Here is a 23,997-nt window from a genome sequence, read left to right as displayed (position 1 = left end):
AATGAGTTTTGAAAGGAAATGGCTCTTCCCTAGCTTTATAGTGGTCTCTGAAGTTTAACTGCATAAGCTTACTTTAAGCCAGTTTTCTGTCTGACCTTCAAACAAGTTTCTCAATTTGTTTTGACTTTGCCCAGCCTACATAAAGATGAGACAGATTAACTTATTTTTGTAGCGCAGAGCAACTAACCCTCCAAGAGGAATGTAAAAGGCAAATGTAAGACAAGGGACTTCCCTGCTCTGTATCAAGCAGCAATCTGCAGTTCTGAGACTGGTATATTAGGAAATGTGGCAGGTGTGTCTTGTGAAGTTTGTATAAGCTCTCATGGGGTGAAAAGCTCTATCTAACCTTTGGCTAAATGATATTCTTACCTGTTAAAAGTAAACTTAAAAGTTTTAATACTAAAATACATGTAGTTTTTGCTCACCATGACCTTGAAGCTGTTTTTGAAATATTTGCCCAGCATTTCTTCATAAACAAGTAAAAATCATTTTTATGTGGAAACAGTCATCAAAATAAGCTTTCAGAATCCTGAAGATTTTTTATATCCTGAAAAACATCTTGGACAACTGCATGACTTAAATGCTAGTTTCTTTAACTTTTCTGTTAAATGGAATTATCTAAGTTGGTAATGGACTAGGAGTTATCTCACTAACGTAGGCTTTTGTCAGTAACTGCCACATGCTAGTAAGAGCTCAAATACTTGTTTTTCTACCACATAGAAAAAAAAAATAAAAAAGTCAATCTTCTGGAGACTTCTTTAGTGGTTTAACAAACTGGAAGTAAGTACAACTTCTAACTTTTTCAGAGCATGCAGTGGATCCCACATTTAAGAGTGGAAGAGAATTTGCATTTCTCTTCCTTCTGCTGTCTCTCTGCAAGGTAATGAGGTAGACCAGGCTTCCAGGAAGAATGCTCCAGAATTGTTTGCTTATAAACATGCAGCAGGCTCTGGGTCTGCTGTCACAGTAGAGTTCCCACAGCTTTACAAAGGGATTGATTGACTTCCTTAATTGGCTCTGAGGTTTTTTCTTGCCAAAGTGGCTAAATTTTAAACTAATGCACTGTCTGCATTTCTGAGGTGAATATGCCTCCTTGTTTACCTGTCCTGCAGAACTGTAAGAGAATAATGTCATTTAGCTTCTAACTGGTATGTGGGCTGAGGCAGTTGAGCAGGCCACATAAAAGCTCTGTTCATTGGGATCAGGCTGGAACCAGTCGCATAATAAGGGAAGAAGATTCTTGTGTTTTTTAAGAGCTGCTTCTGTTGCTTATATGCAACAAACATAGCAGCTTAATTTGTGCAGCTCTTGAAACAAGTAGGAAGTATTCATTCCTGCATCTTGGAGGAAGATAGTGTGTGTACCAATTAAGCAGAAATTTTTTGGTCTACACAGGGTGTGCGTAAGGTGTTTGTGCTTGGCTGAGTGAAAGTCATGCATCATTCTTCTTGCCTTTCCTGCCCACCACTGCTTTTTCTGGTAAGATCTTAATCTGTGAAGGAATTTCTGAACCGTTTCCAATGCAGCTGGTGACAGTGGCGCTGCCTGTGAGGCTTACCTAATGTCTTATGCTTAGCCCATTGTGGCATCTAGCAGCAGAAACTCTGGCTTCAAGTTACTTCCCCCACACCCTGGGCGCAGAACAGAGTGATGTTTTTTAACCTGGAATCCTTAGGATCCCCTCAAACAGCAGGTGGTATCAGCAGAGTACTTTATTGAGATGGAATAATAGAGTTGACTGTAGTCATGACCAGTGGCTGTTGAGAAGAGATCCTGATTAAATCAGCGCTTGTGGTGGTATAGGAAGCAGAGCCTTTGATTGCTGGCTATAGTATGGGCATATTGACATAGAGTATCAGTTGAGGTCCCGGTTTGGTGTCTGCAGTTGGACTGCGACCTTTTGATGTGGATGTGGTGTGAGGAAGCCTTCTGCATGTGGACATAGTACCCGCTCTTTAGGGAGAGATCTAGAACATGTGCCTACGTACTTTTCCTTGAGGATAAGACACTACCTGTTATTTCTGGGGCTTAGTTTGGTTCTGAAAGGTACTACCCCATCAGCTTTTAAATTATATGAAGCACTCTGTGTCCATTAGGAGTACATCATCTACCAGGAGTCTTCCCATTCCATCTCTTGTGAATGGAGAAAACTGTATTTTTATCTGGTTTCATGTAAGCTTTCCAAATGCAACATGAGCTGGAGGAGCTGCTTATAGATGTTTGTTGGTTGGGTTTTTTCAGATGTTAAAGCAAATGAAACCTCTCAGTTAATAACAGGTTTGTACAATTTTTCCTCTACTTGAGGGTGTGATATATAAAGTAAAAGGGGAAATTGTCTTCAAGAGGTGCTTGGCCCTTGCCCTAGACAAGTCTTTATTGTTAAGTACTTAAAGTAGCATAGTCCTTCAAGGAGGAAATCCTACCAAATTCATAGACCAAAGAAGAAAATAATTGGCAGATCAATTTGAATGCAATAGTTGTCCTGCTCAGATGGTTGGCTGTGGACTTGCATACTAGTTTAGTCCCTCCAGACAAGCCAACTTACAAAAACACAGAATTGGTTATATGCCCTATAAAAGAGTTTTTTTAGCTCTTCAAAATAGCTCCTTTACAGGACTGGAGATTTATGTAATTTAAAAAGATGTCTGGATTGGACATTACAGTTTTATTTGAAGGAAAATAAATGGAATTGCAAATTAGTGCTTAATAAATATCCTTTCCAATGTTTCGTTGGCCACTTTTCTTGGAAACATAAAGACAAAGCAATTAAGATCTCCTAAAGAGAGAACAATTCCTTTGATGTCATCAGTAGATTACAAATTAGGAGAAGTGTTTTTCAGTCTCCTCTTGACTGTTTAGAAAGCTGATGTGGAGATTCTCTGGGAAAGTTGGTCCACCTCCCTGAATTTTCTTTGCTTTGGATCTTGTGTTTGGGAAGAATTACTTCTTCTAAATTGAAGGTGTTTAAATGTCATGGAATCATAATAGTGTTTAGGTTGGAAAAGACCTTTAAGATCGTAAAGTACAACTTTTAACCTAGCACTGCCATGTCCACCATTAAACTGTGTCCCTAAGTGCCACATCTGTACATCTTCCAAATAGCTGTGGGGATGACAACTCAACCACTTCCCTGGGCAGCCTGTTCCAATGCTTGGTCCGATTGCTTGTGCTGTGTTGGATTGTGGGTGTCTTGGGGCTGGCCCTTCAGGCTGGCCAGAATTACTGCCAGTATTCCAACAACACTATTCTATAAAAATGGGTTTGCGTCTCTAGATCAGTGTGTTTGCTGGTTACTCTCACAACGGTCTAGTTCACCTGCAAATAGCAGTTGTCTCTGTCTTACATGCTAATGTATTACAAGTGATCCCTGAAATTGTTCAAGGCCAGGCTGGATGGGGCTTTGAGCAACCTGGTCTAGTGTGAGGTTTCCCTGCCCATGACAGGGGGGTTGGAAGTAGATGATCATAAGATACTTTCCAACCCAAACCATTCTATGATTCAGTGTTGTGGCCATCTGGTTATGAATTGCTTCAAAGCAAAAGTGCATGGTGTATTTGGAGAATATATAGCTTGTACTGCTTTTATATTATCAAGGTGATCATCGTAGGAGCTGTGAAGGAGCTCTTTGTGAAAGATGTGAAGGAGTCCTTTATTTCTGTTTAGTTCACAAAACTTTTCAGGCCATAGAAATAAATCCTTTGAAGACAATGCAGACTGTGGAAGAGAAGGGTTGCCCAAAGAGCTTTCTGTGGTGAAGATGTATTTTCAACTTGGTGTCGTGGTTTATCTGCATTCCCACATACTGTATCACAAGCCAGTGTTAGGTGAAAATAGGGTGGTTGGCCTTCTCCAGTGGACAATGCTGCATTACCTGGGATCCAATGACTTCCAGTAGATGCTGAAAGTGAGTAATGGGGAGAAAGCGTGAGCACCTCTAGTCGCTGAAGAGTTATTTTTCAGATAAGAAAAGATGATAATGTGCTGGACTACCTGAAATCATAGTGATGTGAGGGAGTAGTAGGGGAGGTGTGTTATAAACCTGTTTTGTTGCAGCTAGATTATCCCACTTACTTCTCCCTCATACAGGAGCTGAGACTCTTTGTTTTGTAACATTCTTGAACATCTGCCAAGGTTTGGGCAGCCAGAGAACTTGCCATGCTACTTAAGGAATACAAGTCCTGTTTATGTTGGGCTGGAAGCTGTTGTCCCATTCCTCATGTTTTCACATCAAAAGCATCTGAGAGTCAGTCAGCTCATAAACACATTTAGACCAAGGGAGTAAAGCTTCGGTTGCCCAGTTCTTATGCAGTACAGAGGTCACAGCAGAGGCCTGATGGTTTTCCTGATATGACAAAGACTGGTTGTACTACTCTTGGTTTTCTTACTAAGAACTACTGAAATGCAAGTGTTTAGCTTCAAAGAGAGAAGTCTCAGGGTAACCTTTCTTGTGCCTTCTTACTCTAACAGTAAGAACAATGACTATTCTGGAGAAACTTTAGCATATTTGCTCATATTGTGAATATATGTATGTTGTTATCCTTTGAAGATTGAAAGCTTTTTCCCCTTTACAATGGACTCATGCCTTGCTGTTTCATACTTAAAGCATGTGGGTATATGAGTTTAACCTTCTACAGTACTACTTCAGCTGCTCTTACCCAATTTGCCAACACTGAATGCTGCCTTCTTGCAAACTTACTTCAACAACTTCTCAAACTTTGTTATGCTAGGAAGGGTTTTTTTCTCAGTGATTGTCTGAAAGGTTTGGTTTGGTTTTGATGCTGTGGTCCACATACGAATTTTGAGGCATGAGTTGCCTTTGAAGTTTTGTAGCCCTTCAAATCATTGACACAAGACGTTTCTTGGGGTAACATTAGGGGCTTTTCAGGCAAGTGGAGCTAATGCCCTGGTGTTGGTTTACAGTGAAAATAGGTACAAGAAATGTACACATTTATCATCTTGCCCTTGGATGGCAGCCATACCACAAGTTCTGGTAGATCTTTACACACTGTCCAAGCTACTGTCTTCTGCATCATCCTCTTGCTTTGGTAGTGGCATATCTGAAGGTGTTTTGTAACTATGTTTCTTACTTCCGTTACCTTCCAGCATTTCTAAGTTAACTTTGGCATTGAGACAATGGTGCTCTGTGTCTTCCAATACAGTAGCATTTTATTTTTTACTCTCTCAGCACTGACCCTTTGGCATGAGACGCTCACAGCTCTTCTCTCTCAATGTTTTCAAGGACAAGATCCTTTTTGCAAGGCAAATGAAACAAGTGATTGAACAGCAGCAGTCACCCTCCTTACCTTATGGGGTAGTCCTGGCAGACAAGTTTGAAACCCACTGGTCACTTATGCATGTAATTAGTTTTCATGACATAGTGGTAGATAAAACAAATTTAGCTTGCTGAATTCTTGGAAATAAGCTTGTCCTCAGTTTTCCTTTCGGATGCTTCCCTCGTTCACAGATGTTTACTCGAGAGCATTTTCACAAGGGCTTGTGAGATTACTGGTCTGGTGTATCATAATGAGGAGTGTCCCTTTCTGTATTTACTGTCATCAAGGAAAGAGTTTTTCTGTAGTCTGGTGAAACCTTCTATCTCTTGCCACCATTTCTGGTGTCACTGCCCAGTAACCAAGCGACTTTGGAGCTTGCTAACTGTAAAGTACTAGGTTTGCCAAATGTTTTACTACATGAAAAACAGGCCTTCCTATGTATGGGTCTAACTTGGTCTTTCTTGTTAACAGCTGTTACTTGGAAGAAGCTACATCCTCCTTAAGACTTACAGTGGAAATATTTGAGTGCTCTGGCCTTCATAAGTCCTGTCTAACCTGAGTTAGCCTGTTCTATTCAGCCTGTTCACAGTTGGTATAATGAGTTCCTGTAGTAAGAAAAGCTTGTTCCTGTTTGGCTCTCTGTGGTGCAATAGCACCTATTGTTGAGATGATTTATGATACATGCAGGATTTCAGTTTCTGTTTTCCTTTGCTAGAATATGACCCATCTAGTTAAAAGACAGAATGTTGGAAAAAACAAGTAGTCACATCAAGTAGGATTCCTCATCCTTGTGTAGACATCTTGTAGTCAGTGAGGGGGAAAATGGCATCTGTGGGTACAACTTCAACTCTGTCAAAGGCTGGTGAGTCATGCCACAGAAATGACAGTTTTCCCTGCTTGGCTATGAAGAGATGTGAATATGCAAGTTCAGCACATTTGTCAGAACAACCTCTAAATTTTGGCATATAGATCCCATTTTTAATGGTTCATTGTATTCCTTGGGACCACTACATGGTTAATAAGAGCAAAAGTCGGTTTTTTGCTTTGTAATTATCTTACTTAAATAAGAGACAAGTATTAACATTAAGAATGGATGGCATTGTTCTTTTATTTAAAAGCTAACTGTATAACACTTTCTGCTATAAAACTGAAGCAAGCAATAGGAATGTCACTTAAGCTGTGGTCTAGGAGGACAGCCCAGAGGGCTGGTGATTGGGTGATTTATGACATCAAATATTTAATGTCCTAATGCCCAAGCTGAACTCATTGTCCTTTATGAAGGATTGAAGGCTGAGGTATCTCAGTAGCTCTAGCTGTTCAGCAGTCCTCAGGTTTTCCAAAATCTGTCTTTTAAAGGTAGACAAGATGGCATCTAACAGAAGATTCCTGAGGTTCTTTGAGATAAATAACTTGCAAATAAACAGAATCAGGGCAAGACTGATCCTTCAGCAGTTTATTTTCCTTCTGGATTGCCTATGAGCTCAGCTTCTTGCCTAGTGTATCTTTGAATTGTCTCTCCTGAAGTATAATTTCTGAGTCTTAATACCTCAGTTTTACCATCTCACCTATCTGGACATTGTGCTAGGTGGTGTTTGCTGCCGCTGTGTCTGAGAAGTAGCAGTAGCGAGACTTTGGAGGCTGTCTGGAAGTGCTGTAGTCGGCTCCCATGTATTTTCTGCTGTGAGCATGCTTCTTTTCCAGGTTATCAATTACAGACTTTGTGAACTTGCTCAGAGTTTTGTTGCATGATTAGTATCTGGAAGAAAGCTATTTTCCCCTGGGCTTTAATAGATTAGCTGTTACCTTCTTACTCTGATGCAGCTTGAACATCTTACCCCTGTGGAAGACTTGGGGGATAAGTTGGCTGTAACTGTTAACTTGTGTGATAGCTATTATTATTGAAAGATAACAGAGGTGAAAGCTCTCAGTTTCAGGCAGTATAAGTGTACGTTCCTCACTTTTTGATGATGAATGGTTAGAAATAACTTTGCCCTAAGGTGGAGTTATTCTGTGTGAACTCTATTTTTACTCATATCTGCTCCCCGAACAGCTCACTGCATTAACTGTAAGTGTGATGCTGTTATGTAAGAGCACTTCATCTGTCTGCCTGGAGGGTTTCTCTGTGGTTTCAGTCTTCCTTATGAGTTAGCCTGCTCCTGTGATAGATTTGGTAATGTTTGTTTTACCTGACTCGTGCTTGTGTCACTGAGGTGGCTGAAACCTCTGGTACCTTTCTATTTAAACATTTTCTAGATAAATACCACATGATGTGTATTTTCTTTTCCCATATGGCTTTTTCAGTTTTAATGCAGTTTGGGTGTTATTAAGCAGATCATTATCACTGTTCATTGGTGATAATAGCATAAGTATCTGTGAAGTCAGGAAGCAAGTTTGGTAACTGCCATTTGCTGTGGTCAGGAGGACAGATTTGCTTCTCATGTTTACAGAGGAAGCATTTGAGCTGCATAGAGGTAGCAAGAAACATGGATTGCTTTCAAAAGTCTGATCTTAAAGATTGGAGTTCATTTGAAACATTCACTGCTAATTACTGAAGTGTAGATGGAGGTGATGTGTTCTGGTGAAGGGCAGAAATCTTGCTAACTTTAGAAATTTAAACTGCTACAGTATAGAATCATAGAATCGTTAGGGTTGGAAAGGACCTTAAGATCATCAAGTTCCAACCCCCCTGCCCTGGGCAGGGACACCTTATGCTAAATCATATCACCCAAGGCCTCCTCCAACCTTGAACACCACCAGGGATGGAGCATTCACAACCTCCCTGGGCAACCCATTCCAGTGCCTCGCCACCCTAACAGGAAAGAATTTCCTTCTTATATCCAACCTAAACTTCCCCTGTTTAAGTTTTAACCCGTTACCCCTCGTCCTGTCACTACAGTCTCTAATGAAAAGTCCCTCCCCAGCATCCCTATAGGCCCCCTTCAGATACTGGAAGGCTGCTATGAGGTCTCCATGCAGCCTTCTCTTCTCCAGGCTGAACAGCCCCAACTTTCTCAGCCTATCTTCATACAGGAGGTGCTCCAGTCCCCTGATCATCCTTGTGGCCCTTCTCTGGACTTGTTCCAACAGTTCCATGTCCTTTTTATGTTGAGGACACCAGAACTGCACACAATACTCCTGGTGAGGTCTCACGAGAGCAGAGTAGAGGGGCAGGATCACCTCCTTCGACCTTCTGGTCAGACTCCTTTTGATGCAGCCCAGGATACGGTTGGCTTTCTGGGCTGCGAGCGCACACTGAAGCCAGCTCATGTTCATTTTCTCATCGACCAACCCCCCCAAGTCCTTCTCTTTAGGGCTGCTCTGAATCTCTTCTTTGCCCAACCTGTAGTTGTGCCTGGGATTGCTCCAACCCAGGAGCAATATAACACTGAGAGCCTAAATGGAGGTTCTCTCTAGTATGACACTGGATATCATATGGATAGCTTTGCACACTTTTCCAAGAATGTGGTAGCTAACAATGGCTGACTTTCTTCTTACCTACTGGATGCTGATTCCATTGTGGAGCCCTTTTATTCCTGAATCCTCTTGTGAAGAGGAGCCGCTTGGCACATAAAGTAGACACTTAAGATGCCACTGTGTAATCCTGGTCTGCTCAAACTGCAGTCAGGCAATTGCTACTTCTATGTAATTTGGACTGAGGACTGATTTCATGCATGCAGAGACACAGACTGGCTATGTCCTAGTTTTATGCCAGGTCAAGACCTGGACAAGACCCATCACTTCTTTGTAGTGTCTTCCGTATGAAGACTATTTAGATGTGTGTGGGCAGGACAGGAATGATAACATGCTGAAGCATATTGCCAAGAGATCAGGGTTTCAAGGTGTGCTACAGCCTGACAGCTTCATGCTTTAGAGAACTAGTGTTCCCAGGGAAGTTTTGTTTTTCTTTTCTTTTGGGAATGGCACTATAATCTTACAAACTCGGCTTCAGAAATTTGGGAGGGTTAATTACTTTAAAAAAAAATGAAAGTACGTGGTTGTATTTCTTTAACAGGAAAACAGGATAACTGCTCATTTTAACTTTTGCTCATTTAAAATCAGGTGTGTGAATCATGAGCCTAAAAGCTGGAGAGAAAATGAGACCAACTCTTTTATACAACTGTGGCCATAGTGAACGTTAACTAGAATTCAGTACAGTCTTCAGCTGTTAAGCTATATCCTTAAACTGGACACTTGTGATAATTATATTCATTACAGATTTATTCAGCGTCATAATTTGGTGGGGGTGGGTGTAATAATGTTTATGGATAATATCAAACAGGAATAAAGTTGAGTTTAGCCAGCATACGTTTTTAGCTGTTTCATTTTTTTTTCTTTGTCAGAGGCTTTCACACACAATATTCAGGTAATGAAACAAAAGTCTATCTGCCTTTGCTAAGCTTTTTTCCTAAGCTTTTAAACCATTTTAGAAGTAAAAGGCTTAGGGGTTTTGATTGGTGTCTATGGTTTTTGTTCTGTTTTGAATACAACCTACCTGTTTATACTGCATTTTTCATTTCTCCTAGTAACTGGGGAAGCCCTTCTGTTGGTGTCTGGTATGCTAAACTAAAAGCAAAGATTTGTTCAGTTGCTCATTCTTCTCGCAGGTAAAGAAAGCCTTTTTTGCCTTGGTGGCAAATGGTGTAAGAGCAGCTCCACTGTGGGAGAGTAAAAAACAGAGTTTTGTAGGTGAGTAGTTCTAACATTATTCAGGATTACTTTAATTTCCAAGGTGCTTTACTGTTGCAGAAGGTGGCCCCAGGCCAGGCATTGTCTAATGTCCTTGAGACAAGAGAGGGTTTCTTTTTCCTCCTCGAAAGGAGTGAAATGTCGCCAGGTGTCATAGTGTTGCTGTGCTTGGAAAATCATTAAAGTTCTTTGAGGTCCTGGCCTTCTGAAATCTGGTCTCTAGTGTGTGTGTGTCACCTTACCTAAAAATAAAGGTGACCGACACAAAAAGGAAATTTGAAAATAGGAACTGTAAAAAGAAGGATTTAATGTTACAGTATCTTAATACACATGTGATACAGGCATGCCGTTCTCTGCCCTTTCTCAGTGCACTGAGAAAGCTCAAAAATGATTAATGCTTTCAGGTAACTAAATTAATCATCAATATTATTTTACATAGTTTGGTGTTGGTAGTTAAAATGTGTATGCTATGGATGTACTGTTTTTTTTTTTCCCTTGTTAAAAAAAGTCGTATATCAGTACAGGTTTACCATGGAAATGATTGAAGGAAGGTCTTGAATAAGTAATATTCAAGAAAATGGATTATATTGTTCTTTCGTTTGAGTCTGTGAGTCTGACTTGTCAAGTACAGAATGGGAATGTCTAATTCTAAAAGAAAATGAAAGGCAAGGATTGCCCTCCAGCCTCTTAAAGATGTTCTAAACCCTCTTTTCTTTCCATGCTTTTTGGGGGTGAATACAGTCTGGATTCAAGGATTTCTTGTCAGATTGAAAGAGGAGGTTATAATTTTGAATGTTAATTCAGACTTGTGTTTCTATTCTGAAGTATCAGTGTAAAAGTGAATATACATAGTTTCAGAATTCCACTATTGAATTAGTCCAATACTAATAGTATGTTACATGGATTTAATATTTATTAAATTGTATATTGCAAATCTAAATACTGTGTTAAGCATATATATCTGAAAAACTTTTTTTTTTCATATATCACTTGTTACAGGGATGTTAACAATTACAGATTTCATTAACATACTGCATAGATACTATAAATCTCCAATGGTAAGTATGATACTAAGCTACACTTTTATTTGCTGTACAGTACAGAGACTGAAATATCAAGCTGAAAGATTGATTATGGTTGTTGCTATTATTTAAGTCTTTAGAAGCTTAGATATGAGATGGGTATACCAGCTGTGAGGGTTTTTTGAAAGGGAAGATGGCTTTGTGAGCAAGGTAATGGAGTGGTATCTGAATAGCTGGGTTCAGTTCCCAGGTTTTTAGCCATGAAAGTCCTATGAGTTTGATTGGGTAATGTAATCAATCTGCTTCAGTTACACGTGTATAAACATGAGGAATTCCCTTAATGAGTACAACCACTTACTATGTTTTGTGTAGTGCTTTCCAGAATGATAGCCTTTGTTTTGGTTACAAGGCTCCACTTAGTGTTGCAACTAATGAATAATGCATTTGGGATGAACGACCTGGCTTAGCATATTTCCTAAAAAGAGATGTGATGTAAAAAGTAGGAAGGAAAATACTTAATTATTAATGGCTGTATGTATTAGTGCTCAGGTTGTTTCAAAGCACATACTTCAGTAGTAATCGGAATTCTATATAAATATCAATCAAAAAGCATTTGGGGAGGATGTCTAAGTTACATGAAAATGTTACTGTGTTTGAAAAACAAGTATGTAACTATGCATGTTTACGTATAATCATCTTTGTCTCATAACTGTGATAGAGCTCTTCCAAAAGGAGTATGTGGAGTTAAGCAGAATGCTATCTTACAGAGATTTAGATGCCTGAAAAGGTTACTCTGTTCTTGGAGTGATCGTGTAAACAAGTTAAACTAGTTAAATATATGCAAATATTTTTGTCACCTGGCCAAATTACACAATCACTTGCAGATCTGTTGACTTCAATTATCTGTGATTTAAAATTCCCTTTGGCAGGCAGTTAATGAAATTCTCTAGCTTGAATGTTCATACAAACATTTACATCCCTTTCTTGTTCCCATCATGTCGCAATCCTCCCTCTACCAATTAAAACAGATATGCTATATTTTAATTGGGAAAAAGAAATAACCGGGAACAGTGGGATGAAGCAGACATCTGATACCTTAGCTGATGCTAATATTCACAATTCATAGAGAAATGCTTGTCAGATGCCATTAATTTAATCAGAGTAATAAGCTTTTACTGGTTTGGGGGTGTGAGGAATCATCAGGTTTACTCTAGCGTGATTGTTTTAAGATGAGATAGATTACTGCAGAGATGGCTTTGAGTCTAGAAGAGCCCTAGGCTCCAAACCTGGGCAGGTGAAAGATCTTCCCTGTCCCCTGGAACGATAGGTCCAGTGTGGTACTCTGCATTGAGCAGGATTGCACCCCTTCTTGTTACTGCCAAGAAATATTATTCTAGACTGTTCTTACTTTGTTAGGTTGCCTGCAATGAACCGTAAGGATATTATTCAGATATTTATAGTACTGGTAATGATGTTGGATTTAAAATTAATGCTTCAAGCTCAATTTTCCATCTACCCATTGTAGGTTCAGATTTATGAATTGGAGGAGCACAAGATAGAAACCTGGAGGGGTAAGAATATTTACTACTTGGTTTATAATTTGGTATGTTCTAGTGTTTTTCAGTATAGTGGGTTTTTAATTAACCATAGGCTTAGCTTGTCTCTCCACACACTTTTTAATGAAAGCAGAAATAGTAAACGCCAACTAGAAATTCATACAACCTGCTGGGTGTGAACAGAAGTGCTGAATGCAGAGAGGAAGCTTAACGTTAAAAATAGACTGTATGCCGTTAAATAACACACAGTACTCCATGCAGCAGACGCTCACACAAAAGGAGCTGGTAAAGAATTATTTGCTGTTGTTGCAGTGACCCCTGGTGGTAACCAGTTTAGGCTCACTTAAAACTTCTACTTAACGTAATCTCCTTGAGCGGTAGAACTGTATATATTGCTGCCTTTCTTCAATTTAACTGTGTATGAATGAATTCATAAAATGCTTTCATAAAAAAAGCTAGTGTTTTCATATAAAGTGGTAATGGTCTATTAATTTTCTGTACACAGAGCTTTATTTACAAGAGACTTTTAAACCTTTAGTGAACATCTCCCCAGATGCAAGGTAGGATTTTGCTTTTCAGTCTGCTTAACTTGAAATAAACTAACTCCCATCTCAATATTGAATTTAAGACTTCTTTATATAATAACAAACAATTAATGTTGTAAACTCGAGTACAAAAGACTGACTTTTCTCATCTTCTTGATCATAATAAAGGGAGCTTTTTTTATTGTGAGTGAGGACCTTTTTTTAATTATCCAAAGAGAATTTTTAGTTAAACTTGTGTCTTTTACTTGTCAATGTGAGTAACTTTCTTTAACTGAAGGAAAGATATGTGTCTTGTTTTGCTCTGCTACTAGTTTGGGTTCCTTAAAATATACATGACTGTTCTTTTCTTGATGGAATTTGGAAGAAACAGTTTTGTGAATTGCCATTATACCTTAGTTACCAAAGGTAACTTGAGAGCTTTAGTTGCTCACTTAACAACTTGAGTAATACTTAAAACTTCACTTTTCAGCAATTAATTCTTGCTTTCAGTTAGTGGAATAAGATTGCTTATGCCGTATCATAGGACACTGGTGAAGGGAACTTTTCACCACAACTAATGATATGCTATATCCTCACGTAGTAGGTGTAATAGAATGACATTCTAAGTAGTAGTAGATGTAGTAGAATTGCCATTAAGTCATGAACTAGTCATTCAATTAAGTCAGTAAGGAATGTATTTTGGTATTTTGAATGGTAACTGGTTGCAAAGAAAATTGTTAAGACAAAAAAATTGTGTTGTTTTCAGTAACAGGTGCAGTAAGATAAGTATTGCAGTAAAGAAGATACAATAGGACATGTATAAATGAGTGCAGCAAGTCAGTTTAAGAACTGATCCAGAGATGGGGTTTGTTTCTGTGACACTCGGGCTGCAGCACTTAGTGGTAGCTGAATACTTACTCCAGGAGTAGAATCAACAGTACAGTGGTGGGAGTCTTGACTCCCAAGTATATCAAATGGGGATAGTCATCCCCATGGACTTGGAACATAAAGTTTATTGTGTAGGGGAAGAAGCTTAGTTCAGCAAGGAGGTGTTTATTGAAGTTTTACTGACTTTACTGCTTACTAATATATTGCAGTTGGTGGTCGGATGTTTTATCATAGTCTTACTAGGACCAGGGGGAGAAGGAAAAGTGTTACTTGCATGAAGAGCAGACTTGGAAAGGTTGGAGTATTGCAAAATTGAAGTCTGCAGTGTCTGGAAGAATGTTTTGGATCCCCTGAGAACAGCTTTTTGCCAATCCTCAATGATAATTTAGTGAAATGACTAGATGATTGTTTTGGGTTAATTGCATAGATGCACGTATCCACAAAAATGCACTTAACACATTTCAATCTCAAACTTCTGTAACATTTTCTAAGAAGAGCAAGAACACTTTTTCACTTACTGTCGCTGAACAGAAATGATCCATTTTGAGTGCAGGGATATCGTGAGCACAGCACCCACTGGAAAAACAGTTTATACTTGGGAGGAGGTATTTCTTCACTACTTTCTACCATAAAAAGTCACTTTCAGTCACACCTTCTTACTGGTGTTAGATGTTCATGAGCATATTGTTGTTGTGTTTTAACCAGCTGCAAAAGTTAATTTCAAATCCCTTAGTGTTTTCTTTAACATTAACAATAATGTAAGTTCTCATCGTATGTACTTCATGGGGGGCTTGTAAACCTGTGTGTATATCACTTGACATTACTAATTGCCAGCTAGAATTAATTATTTAAAAAAATGTTTTTCTCCTCAGCCTTTTTGATGCTGTATATTCATTGATCAAAAACAAAATCCACAGATTGCCAGTTATAGATCCAGTCAGTGGAAATGCACTTTATATACTTACCCATAAAAGAATCCTCAAGTTCCTCCAGCTTTTTGTAAGTATTTAAAGTTATGCTTTGTTTAATGGATTTTCTCCCCCAGTAGACCTCTTTAATGATAAGTAATTTAAGTCTTAGTACAGAAACTTCCTGATAAAATTCCATATTCATTGTGCCTGTGCATATCCCTTTTGGTAACAGAGAAATTTGAGCTTGATGTAGGACCTGTACGTTGCCTTTTCTTTCTTTTAGTCATTTAAAGAAACCTCAACAGCAAGGACTTCTTTTGGCTACTGAGTAATTTGCTGTCCTTTCTGGAAGATCTACCCAGCTTCACAAGCTTGTTTTCGTGAAAAGAAAAATGAATCATCTCCCAGAGATGAGATTATCATTGCTCACTGTCGCTTACATTAGTCACAGGAATAGGCAGGAAGCACAATGAATCAAAAAGAGTGCTAAATAAGCAAGTATGTCTTGCTGTCATCTCTCTCCAGTTCCAGTGGGAAGGAGACACCTTGGGATCAAAAGCTTTTAGCGATGGGTTACTACAAAAATAAATAAATGAGAAAACGTAGTAATATAGTCTTAATTTAGAGCAGCTTTGAACAGAAATACTACTTCTAGCTGTGAGCTTGTTTTGGCTTTGCGTTAATTTCGTAGCAGATTACTGTGAGGGTCTGTAACAATCATTTGGAGTCTGTAGATGGATGAGTGAATATGGATTTCCTAATACACATACCAATTATATGGAAGCATAGTAGGTGTAGAAAAATGGTGGTTGTAGAAAACTGCTCTGTAAATACAGTAATTCTGACTTTCCTAGATGTCAGAGATGCCAAAGCCTGCCTTTATGAAGAAGAATCTGGATGAACTTGGAATAGGAACTTACCACAACATTGCCTTCATACATCCAGACACTCCTATCATTAAAGCCTTGAATATATTTGTAGAGAGAAGGATATCGGCATTACCTGTTGTGGATGAGTCAGGTGTGTGTTGGGTCTTCTCTATAAAGAAGCGTGGCAAGATTAATGGTGCTGAACCCTGGACTGATGTTGGGCTGGGTGGTGGAGACAGAATAAAAAAGGCAAGGGGAGGGTAAGGGGCAAAAGAGAATATAAAGAAACATTTATGCAGGATGTAGGTTGATAGGCTTGGAAGCACTTCATGGTTTGGTAGGCGTTTTTTTCTGGGGGGTGGGGGGCAGGTTCTCCTTGATGTGTCTGTTTTTTGTGTAATTATAACAAATGAAACCAGGAAGCAAGAAAACTAATTTTGTATTTCAAGCACTTTACTAACTTTTGCTTTTCTTTTTAGGAAAAGTTGTAGATATTTATTCCAAATTTGATGTAATAGTAAGTATATCTCTTAAATTCTATTAAATGTTTTATATGTAGTAAGCATTTGTAAATTAATTTGTTAATATGTAAATTTTGGCTATTTTGTTCCTTAGGCTTTAGTTAAATGAAAAAAAACATATTCAATTCACCCTGAACAGCTTTATTATTATTATTATTATTATTTAGGCTCTCCTTGTAATAGGACTTGCACACAGGCATCTACTGCTCTGGTTGTTACCCAAAATTAGATCTGGCTGTACTCCTACAAAAAGAGGGCATAGGCTTTTTATCCTTGTTTCTATTTTTGAGATAGGATTTTCCATTCCTGGCCGCTGCTATTCCACGTTCTGTTTTCAAAGAGAATGCAGATTTCTCCAAGCAGTCTGAGTATTTCCTAGAACTTGACCTTCTCAGTGAACATACTTGGCTCATTCTTTTGTGTGAGTCTGACTCCAGAGGATTGCGTCTGTGTTCCCTTCTGGGTTAGATACAATCCAGGCCAGTTTCTGGTGGGAATCCCGGTTTCCCTCAGGAGTGCAGCAGCATAGTCAGATTCATGCCATGATTTGCCAGCCTCAGGGAGCCTGGGCTCTTCTAGTCTTGTGCTCTTGAAAAACGTATTTAGGGCTTTTTTATTCCTGTCCTCTCCCATCTGAATGCACCTGCCTTCTGATAGCTACATTATTTTTCAGACACTGAAGTGCCCAGCCTCCTAGTGCTAATGAAGAATCCTGATGGCTGAAATGCTGTGTAGAATGCTTTCAGAGAAATGAAGAATAGTCCCAAATGGAAATGCTTCAACTTGTAATGTCTTTACCTGCAAACAGTGCTCCTAATGCTGAAAATTTCATGTTGCTGTCTTTGCCGCCTTTTCTAGGTGTTTGTCTTCTTAGGGATTTTCTGCTCTGTAAGATCTTTTTCTGCCATAAAAGCTGGTTAGTGAATAGGTGGTAGCTGCAGCGGGAGTGATCTAACATATCAAAGACAATGAAATTTCACAGTTGGTGGATGCAGTGTTTCCACTTAATTTTACAACTGTGTTAGACTTTGAGGCAGGATGATTCTCCTCTATTTCCCATGCCATTTCAGAAAGGCACCAAAAGGAAGAGGGTTCTTTATGTTTTTCCACTTCTTTTCTGACTTTAAGTGACAGGCAACAGAAGTTGTAGGATTTTTAGAGATGCTTGATCTCTTCTTTGGAAACATTTATGTATTGGGATCTGGGGAGGGAAACAAACAAAATCATGAAGGCTTCAGGATATAATTGTTTGCTTCCAGCTAGTAACGTGGGAAAGAGTTAGGGCATCTACTGATTATTCAAGATCTTCCTCAGAGTCCTTCAAGACTAGTCTGCTTATTACATGGGAGGGAAAAGATTCTTTTCTTAGAAGATAATAATCTCAAAGGCTTCTAATTTTATCATCTGCTTCAGCCTGATCTGCTGGCTTTAAAAGAAGGGGAGGGGGAAATATGTGAAATGTATAAACTGATCTTCCAATAAATATAGAATTTGCAAGATTCAACTGGTGATTTTTATCTTTAAGCCATGTGGCTAATATCCTTAGTTACATCAGGGGTTTAAGCCATGCCTGTATAGACAGCTGGCTAACTTGATAGATGATTTAAGACTTCTGAATTAATTTTCATGTTCTTGATGGGAGAAACCTGGAAATGGTGTGATGGTATAGAAATAGCTTTAGGTTAGTGTTCATTGTGTACAGGGTGATCTCAGTTTGCAGAGGCTTTTTATGTTTTCCTACTGTCTTCATTAGGAATTAGTTAAATGAGTTAACTAAACATGCTTGTATCTTCATGATCATCTGCAACTGATCTTGTTATGTTCAGAGTAATTCAATCCAAAAACCTGACCAATCACAGTATATTCTAGCCAAAAATTAATTCCATTGATTTGTCCAGTGTTTTCTTTTTTTTTTTTTTTTCCTTTTTCTTTCTTCCTTCAGTGCTTGAGTACGCAAAATCAGTAGGCCAGAATGCACCAACACTATCAAAATACTGCAATGGTCTCACTACAAAGAAAGCTTTTGCTAGTCTGGACAAATTCCTCTTGTTACAAGCATGGTCCTGTTCTTAAAATGAAAGTTGACCATGTCAGCTTTCAAAGTTTTCTAATTTTATTACTTTTAGTGGTGGTAATGGGTTTTCATTGATGACTTTTTTTATAGTACTTACTGAAATGTATAGTTATTAAATGGCAGTGCCAGTTTAGTCCAGGAGAGGGAGTTTGAGCCCACAAATGAGAGGTGATGAAAACTTTTAAATTGGCTTTCTGCTTAGCTCTTAACTGAGATCTACTTTATGGGTGGTGTTCAGAGCAGTTGGTGTTCTCCCCTATCCTATGGAAAAACAACAACAAAAAAAGCATATTCTTAAAATAAATACTGTATATTCTAAAATCTGTGGAACTTCATCTTTACATTTTCTACTCATGTCAAAAGCGGGATGAATGACATCAAGCCAAATATCAGCCAGCAAAGTAAGGAGATTTTCACTGGCATAATGCATATCACCAGTTTTATCAGTTACATGCTGTATGACAGACTGGGTTAACATAATTGCATGCTTGACTGTTCTCAGAAAATGAAGCTGAAGAGCAATTGCTTTGTTTAATATGTGACTTGGAATAGACTCCATTTGCACCAGAAATGTGTATCTACTTGATGCCAATATATTTACTCTGGTGAGTACTTTATTGAGATGTGTTATGTGCCTTGTTGTTTTGCTTTTCCAGAATCTTGCTGCTGAAAAAACATATAATAACCTAGATATCACGGTGACGCAAGCCCTACAGCACCGTTCTCAGTATTTTGAAGGTGTCGTAAAGTGTAGTATGCTGGAAACACTGGAGACCATTGTGGATAGAATAGTGAAAGCTGAAGTGAGTTGGCTTTTTATTTTTCCCTTCACTGTAAGTTAAAAGTTGTATTGCAAATAAATAATACAAATCTATCCTTTCTAAGTTATTTTTGTTACTTGCTGAAAGTATTTTTGCATAACTACATGTTTTGGGTATCAGTTTGCTTTATGGACTTTAATTATAGGTGCTTACAGGGGTGTGCAAAGTATCGTATAGTACATCTGTAATAATACTCGGTTATTTGCATTTCTGGTTTATGACATAACTGAACTGAATGCAAAGATTTCTTGAAAGAATCGTGTTTCTTCCAAGCCTGCCATGAGTTTTGCAGACAATTCCTCTAGCTAGATTGATTGGCCTATGGCTCAGGAAATTTAATGGGTACAACTAGTTAATGTTTTCTGTGCTTTGGTACTGTTTATTTTGTTTGTTAATACTGGGATCTTATACACAGAGATGAAAGAGTATGTAAGTCTTCCTCCCCGATACATCTCTCTACAGAACAAAATCAGTATTACCAGCTACAGTTGTCTTCGAAGTGTGGTCAACTCCATTTAAATGCTTCAGCTTTTTTCAATTACAAGATTATTCTTCCCAGCATCCGGGCTGTAACCATGCATGTACTTGATACAAGTGAAACTTCCACTTTGTTAATAACCCCTTAGAACCTCCATTAAGCAATTTCTGCTTGTAACTTTCTGCATTTGCTTGAGCTTCTGCCTGAAATGGAATAATTTTAGGTAATTTTGTTGCTATGTTAACAGGTGGTAGACATTTGGTTTTAAGAATAACTCCTACCCTTTGGTTCAGTCTAAACATAGCGAGATTATATGTAAAAATGAGTCAGTCAAAACTACAAGCTATATTTAGCTGCCAGGCAAGTGCTTGATCTTACTGGAAATGAAACAAATACACTGTCCATTTTTCTTTAATTCATTACACTGACAGAAGAATAAAGTTATTAAATATGTGCATATACAAAACCTAATAACCATGTCTAAAAAATCACAATTTCTTTTTTTCATGAAAAAGAAAATGCAGCAGTATTTTTCTGTCTGTTCCCACCTCTCTCCTTTCCTTCCAGTGTCAGGTGGGTATGACTGTGCAAAAAATTCAGAGCTTCTCTTTTCTTGTATCTGATTAGCAGCAAAGTGATTGACCTCAAGCATAAATTAACATACCTATTAAATCAAGACTGATGTATCTTTCTTGCTGTCTCCTCTGTGAGGAGATGAGAAACGTCCTTTTTACCCTTGTAGCTGAATATTTGAACTTTATTGTGAAGAGGGAATTCACTTAGGTAAAAAGTAAACACATAGTAGGCTCTCAGCTTTGGACAAACACCCTTTTTAGGATCCCTCACTTATGAGCTGGTTCAGCTGTGATGTTTAGGTTATAAAACTCTGCCCACTTGCACCAGGCTCTGGTGCCAGGCATGATGTTAAGACACTTTTCCTGGTTCTGCAGTTGTCTTCCACTGTTGTAGCCTGCTTTGGTCAATGAGTCTCGCTCAGGATATAGGAATATTCACCTACTTCCCCTACAGCTAGAACAAAAGTTTTCTAGTATAAAATGTTTCACGGAATAGGTTTGTAAGGATAAGATCATTATGTGAAAATACACTTAGTTTTGATAAATCTTCCCAGTTGTGTATGTTTAATTCTCCAGTGAACTTGCACAGATAAGCTGAATAATTTGTTTTTTGTCTTAAACACTTTCTGTCATGTAGCCCTACAAGAAAAATAAAGCGAAAACCAACTTAGACATGTCATGATACAACAAATCTTAGTGCTGTGCCACTCTGAGAAAGTATTTTTCAGAAGGAAGCCTCATTTTATTCCTATATGTTACTCTGAGATCACAGGTGTTGGGCAGAGTCTCAAAGCTGAGGAAAAGTGTTTGCTGTGAGTGCCAATTTTTGAGAGCAGAAGTACTTTAAAGACCTAGATCTTGGCTTACCTGTCACTTCAAATCTGATTTTGTTGCTGTGTCAGATAGCTCTGTGTTTTTTAAACATGCACTTGTTTTCATTTATGTAGGGCAAGCTTGTTTGTATTGCTGAGTGAGATTGGTATTGGTAACATTTTTGAACCACTTGTTTTTTTTCTACTTGTCTTCATACTGCGTTACTTTAAGATTTACTGTTGTTTTTCTTTGCTTCAGCTGTTACTTTAAATAAGGCAAATATCTCTCAAAATATTTTCCTTGCTGGCAGGTTCATCGTTTGGTGGTAGTGAATGAAGCAGATAGCATTGTGGGTATTATCTCACTTTCTGACATTCTACAGGCTTTGGTACTCACACCTGCAGGTATGAACATTGTCTTCTCACCTTTGCCATAAGTCGTTTGGTAGTGTGTGCACCCTGCTGGTTTTAATGTAACTGACAATAAGAAGCTTTTGATTTTCAACTTTGTATCTGGTTAGTCATAGTTCTTACATACAGTATTTATTTCTCTTCAGAAAAAAGCTGATAAAATACTGTCAGTCTTTCATTCCCTGAGAAATGCATGCAGAAGCTTCGTGAATATCATTACTGTTCATGTATCCTTTTAGGGAAAAGGTTTTGATTAACGTTTTAACAAGAAAAACAGGATGAAGTTGAATAGACAACAGGGTGCCTTCTCCAGCTTCCTGAGTTTCAGTACTCTGGCCAAGTGCTCCTCGTGTGGACAAGGCTGTGCTTTCCACTAGCTCTGCAAGCCCACCTCCTTTGAGCCCTGCAGTTGTCCAGCCATGCTGTGGGGTTTGGTTGGCACATCTGTGTTGGAAATGGCACCTCAGGCCATCAGAATTATGCCAGTAGAAATCTCTAGTGTATTACTAACCATGATCAGGTTCATTTTAACAAGAAAGTCCAATAGTAGATTTATTTCTGCTACTTTTATGTCAGTTGGTTGAGGGGGGTTGGTTTTGGATTGGATTTGGATTTTTTTTTTTTCTTTCAAGTTTTGCCCAAGTTACTAACCTGCTTAATGTTCCTAATTGTAACTTAACTGAGACCACATAAATGGCTTCAGTGTCACAATAACTAAAGCAAAGCCCTCTTTTGGCTTTGTGAGGAAGACAAAAATTATGTCTTTAGGGTTACAGTTTTGCCTCAAAAGAAACCTAAACAACCCAAACTCAAAAATGATTAAATGAATGGAAGTGGATACGTACTTAAAAAAACCTCTAAATATGATCTTAACTGGGACCTCTTACTTGCACTGATAGATAACATGATAATGTAAAAGTGTTTCTCCTCTGTAGATTTAAGAAAAGTTAGTGCAGCTTTTTGAAATAGTAAGGTTCCTACCTTGAAAGAAAGTGATCAGTGATACTGCCAGAGGTATTATGTCAGTGCATCTGGTTCCTTTTAATCACAGTATCACAGTATGCTAGAGATTGGAAGGGACCTCGAAAGATCATCTAGTCCAATCCCCCTGCCGGAGCAGGAACACCTAGGTAATGTTACACAGGAATGACCTGGAAGAGCAGGAAACCCAGCTTTCTGTGAAAGGTATGGATCAGATTGAGAAATCAGCCAAAAGGCCTGGGTCAAGTGGGCTCATTTCCTAGAAAGATAATGGAGGGGTGTATGTCCCTTCTAAGAGGGAGGTGTAAAGATGGGCAGACTGTGCCTCTCCAGGCAGAGGAGATAGTTTGCCTCATGACTAGAGGGTAGAAGGATCTAAGGAGAGTAGAACATTACTGTTGGTGGAGTGGAGTTTAGAAAGAAAAGATAGATCTGGACACTGACAAACCAAGAGCTTTGTCATATTGAAGTTACATGGACACTTAAGTTGTAACTCCATGAGCCGATATAACGGTGCTCTGTTACTAAAATGGGTAGTTTCTGCTCCCATACTCTGGGCCATGTGCTTCTGGCATTTAGTGTGAGGCAGCACCCACACTCAGGAGATCCCTCTGTGGGCTGCTTTAAATCATTGATCTAGCAGGCAACTGAGCCAGCAAAAACTGCAGAGTTTTATCTGTTTGGCATGCTAAACTGGCTCACAGATGAGTTTCGTACTGAGTACAGGGGTTAGAGGAACGGAAAGCAGGATTATGCCACTGGAAAAGCTAAGGTGAGGGAAGGCCTCCTTAGGAATAGCTGGGCATTAGATTGCAGTTCCATGGAAAATTTAGGTTGGAATTTGTCTCGTGAAGTAAGGGTGAGGATGTCTGTGGTGTAGATCTTGTTTATAAAGTCTGGAGGGTTGGGTTGGGGGGGTATCGGTTGTGATGTATAAACTGGATGTATTTAACAAGTATTTCAGTGTTTGATTACACAAGTAGTAACTCCAGGTTGCTGGCAAGAGGTGCTTGATTTCTAGAGCTGGATGCTCAAGCCAAACTCACAGTATGGTTCAGTCATTGCCCAGCATGTGGCTGGTTTGAGTACTTGGAGAAGAAGCAAGGTGCTGTGCAATCCTGCTGAACAGGTCTCTCAGATCCCTACTGTAAGCAGAATCTGCCTCTGAGCCAGGAAAAATAGGTCCATCAACACAGTGTAGCTAAACTGAATTCTTACATAGCTTGTTCTCAAGCAGGACATGAATTTTTGAGGCTGTTATGAAGATTAAGCTTGGCTTCTAAGCTGATGGACAGGTCTGGGCTGTGGCTTTTTGATTGAGGGTTTTTAAAATACATTCTTGTACTGGGGAGAATCCTGCAAGCCCACTATTAGGAACTTGCCAGAAGTTACTTAGACTTGCCAGTGAAGTTAGATGCAATAATGGTCTTGATGCCTTCCTCACTGTACTTTACATTAGCATTTAGCAATCCTGCAGTATCTTCTTTATAAATGGTATCCAGTACAAAGGTTCTGGTGCTGTGGTTAGGCAAAGCTCCAGCATTCAGAATAAGCAGTGCTTTTCCAGAAGCCAAGTGCTATGTGCGTAAGGAAAT

At 38.8% G+C, this 23,997-nt stretch overlaps 1 protein-coding gene across 11 annotated transcripts in view; it reads left to right on the top strand.

Annotated features, from left to right (window-relative positions):
* PRKAG2 (protein kinase AMP-activated non-catalytic subunit gamma 2) overlaps positions 1-23,997 on the top strand; it is a 246,664-nt gene that overhangs the window by 221,526 nt on the left and 1,141 nt on the right. For all 11 annotated transcript variants that reach the window (XM_062621415.1, XM_062621417.1, XM_062621420.1 and 8 more), the window contains 9 exons: positions 9,878-9,959; positions 10,959-11,017; positions 12,507-12,552; positions 13,043-13,097; positions 14,822-14,948; positions 15,715-15,880; positions 16,209-16,246; positions 18,981-19,127; positions 21,322-21,415. In XM_062621415.1, coding sequence (XP_062477399.1) covers positions 9,878-9,959; positions 10,959-11,017; positions 12,507-12,552; positions 13,043-13,097; positions 14,822-14,948; positions 15,715-15,880; positions 16,209-16,246; positions 18,981-19,127; positions 21,322-21,415 — 814 coding nt within the window. The remainder of the gene's footprint in view (positions 1-9,877; positions 9,960-10,958; positions 11,018-12,506; positions 12,553-13,042; positions 13,098-14,821; positions 14,949-15,714; positions 15,881-16,208; positions 16,247-18,980; positions 19,128-21,321; positions 21,416-23,997) is intronic.

Source organism: Pezoporus occidentalis, unplaced genomic scaffold (assembly GCF_034315485.1).
Source record: "Pezoporus occidentalis ecotype Australia unplaced genomic scaffold, CSIRO_AGI_Poc_V1 ctg23, whole genome shotgun sequence".
Classification (NCBI taxonomy): Eukaryota; Metazoa; Chordata; class Aves; order Psittaciformes; family Psittacidae; genus Pezoporus; species Pezoporus occidentalis.
The sequence above is the reverse complement of the archived record's forward strand: the minus strand, read 5'-3'. Positions and strand labels throughout refer to the sequence as shown.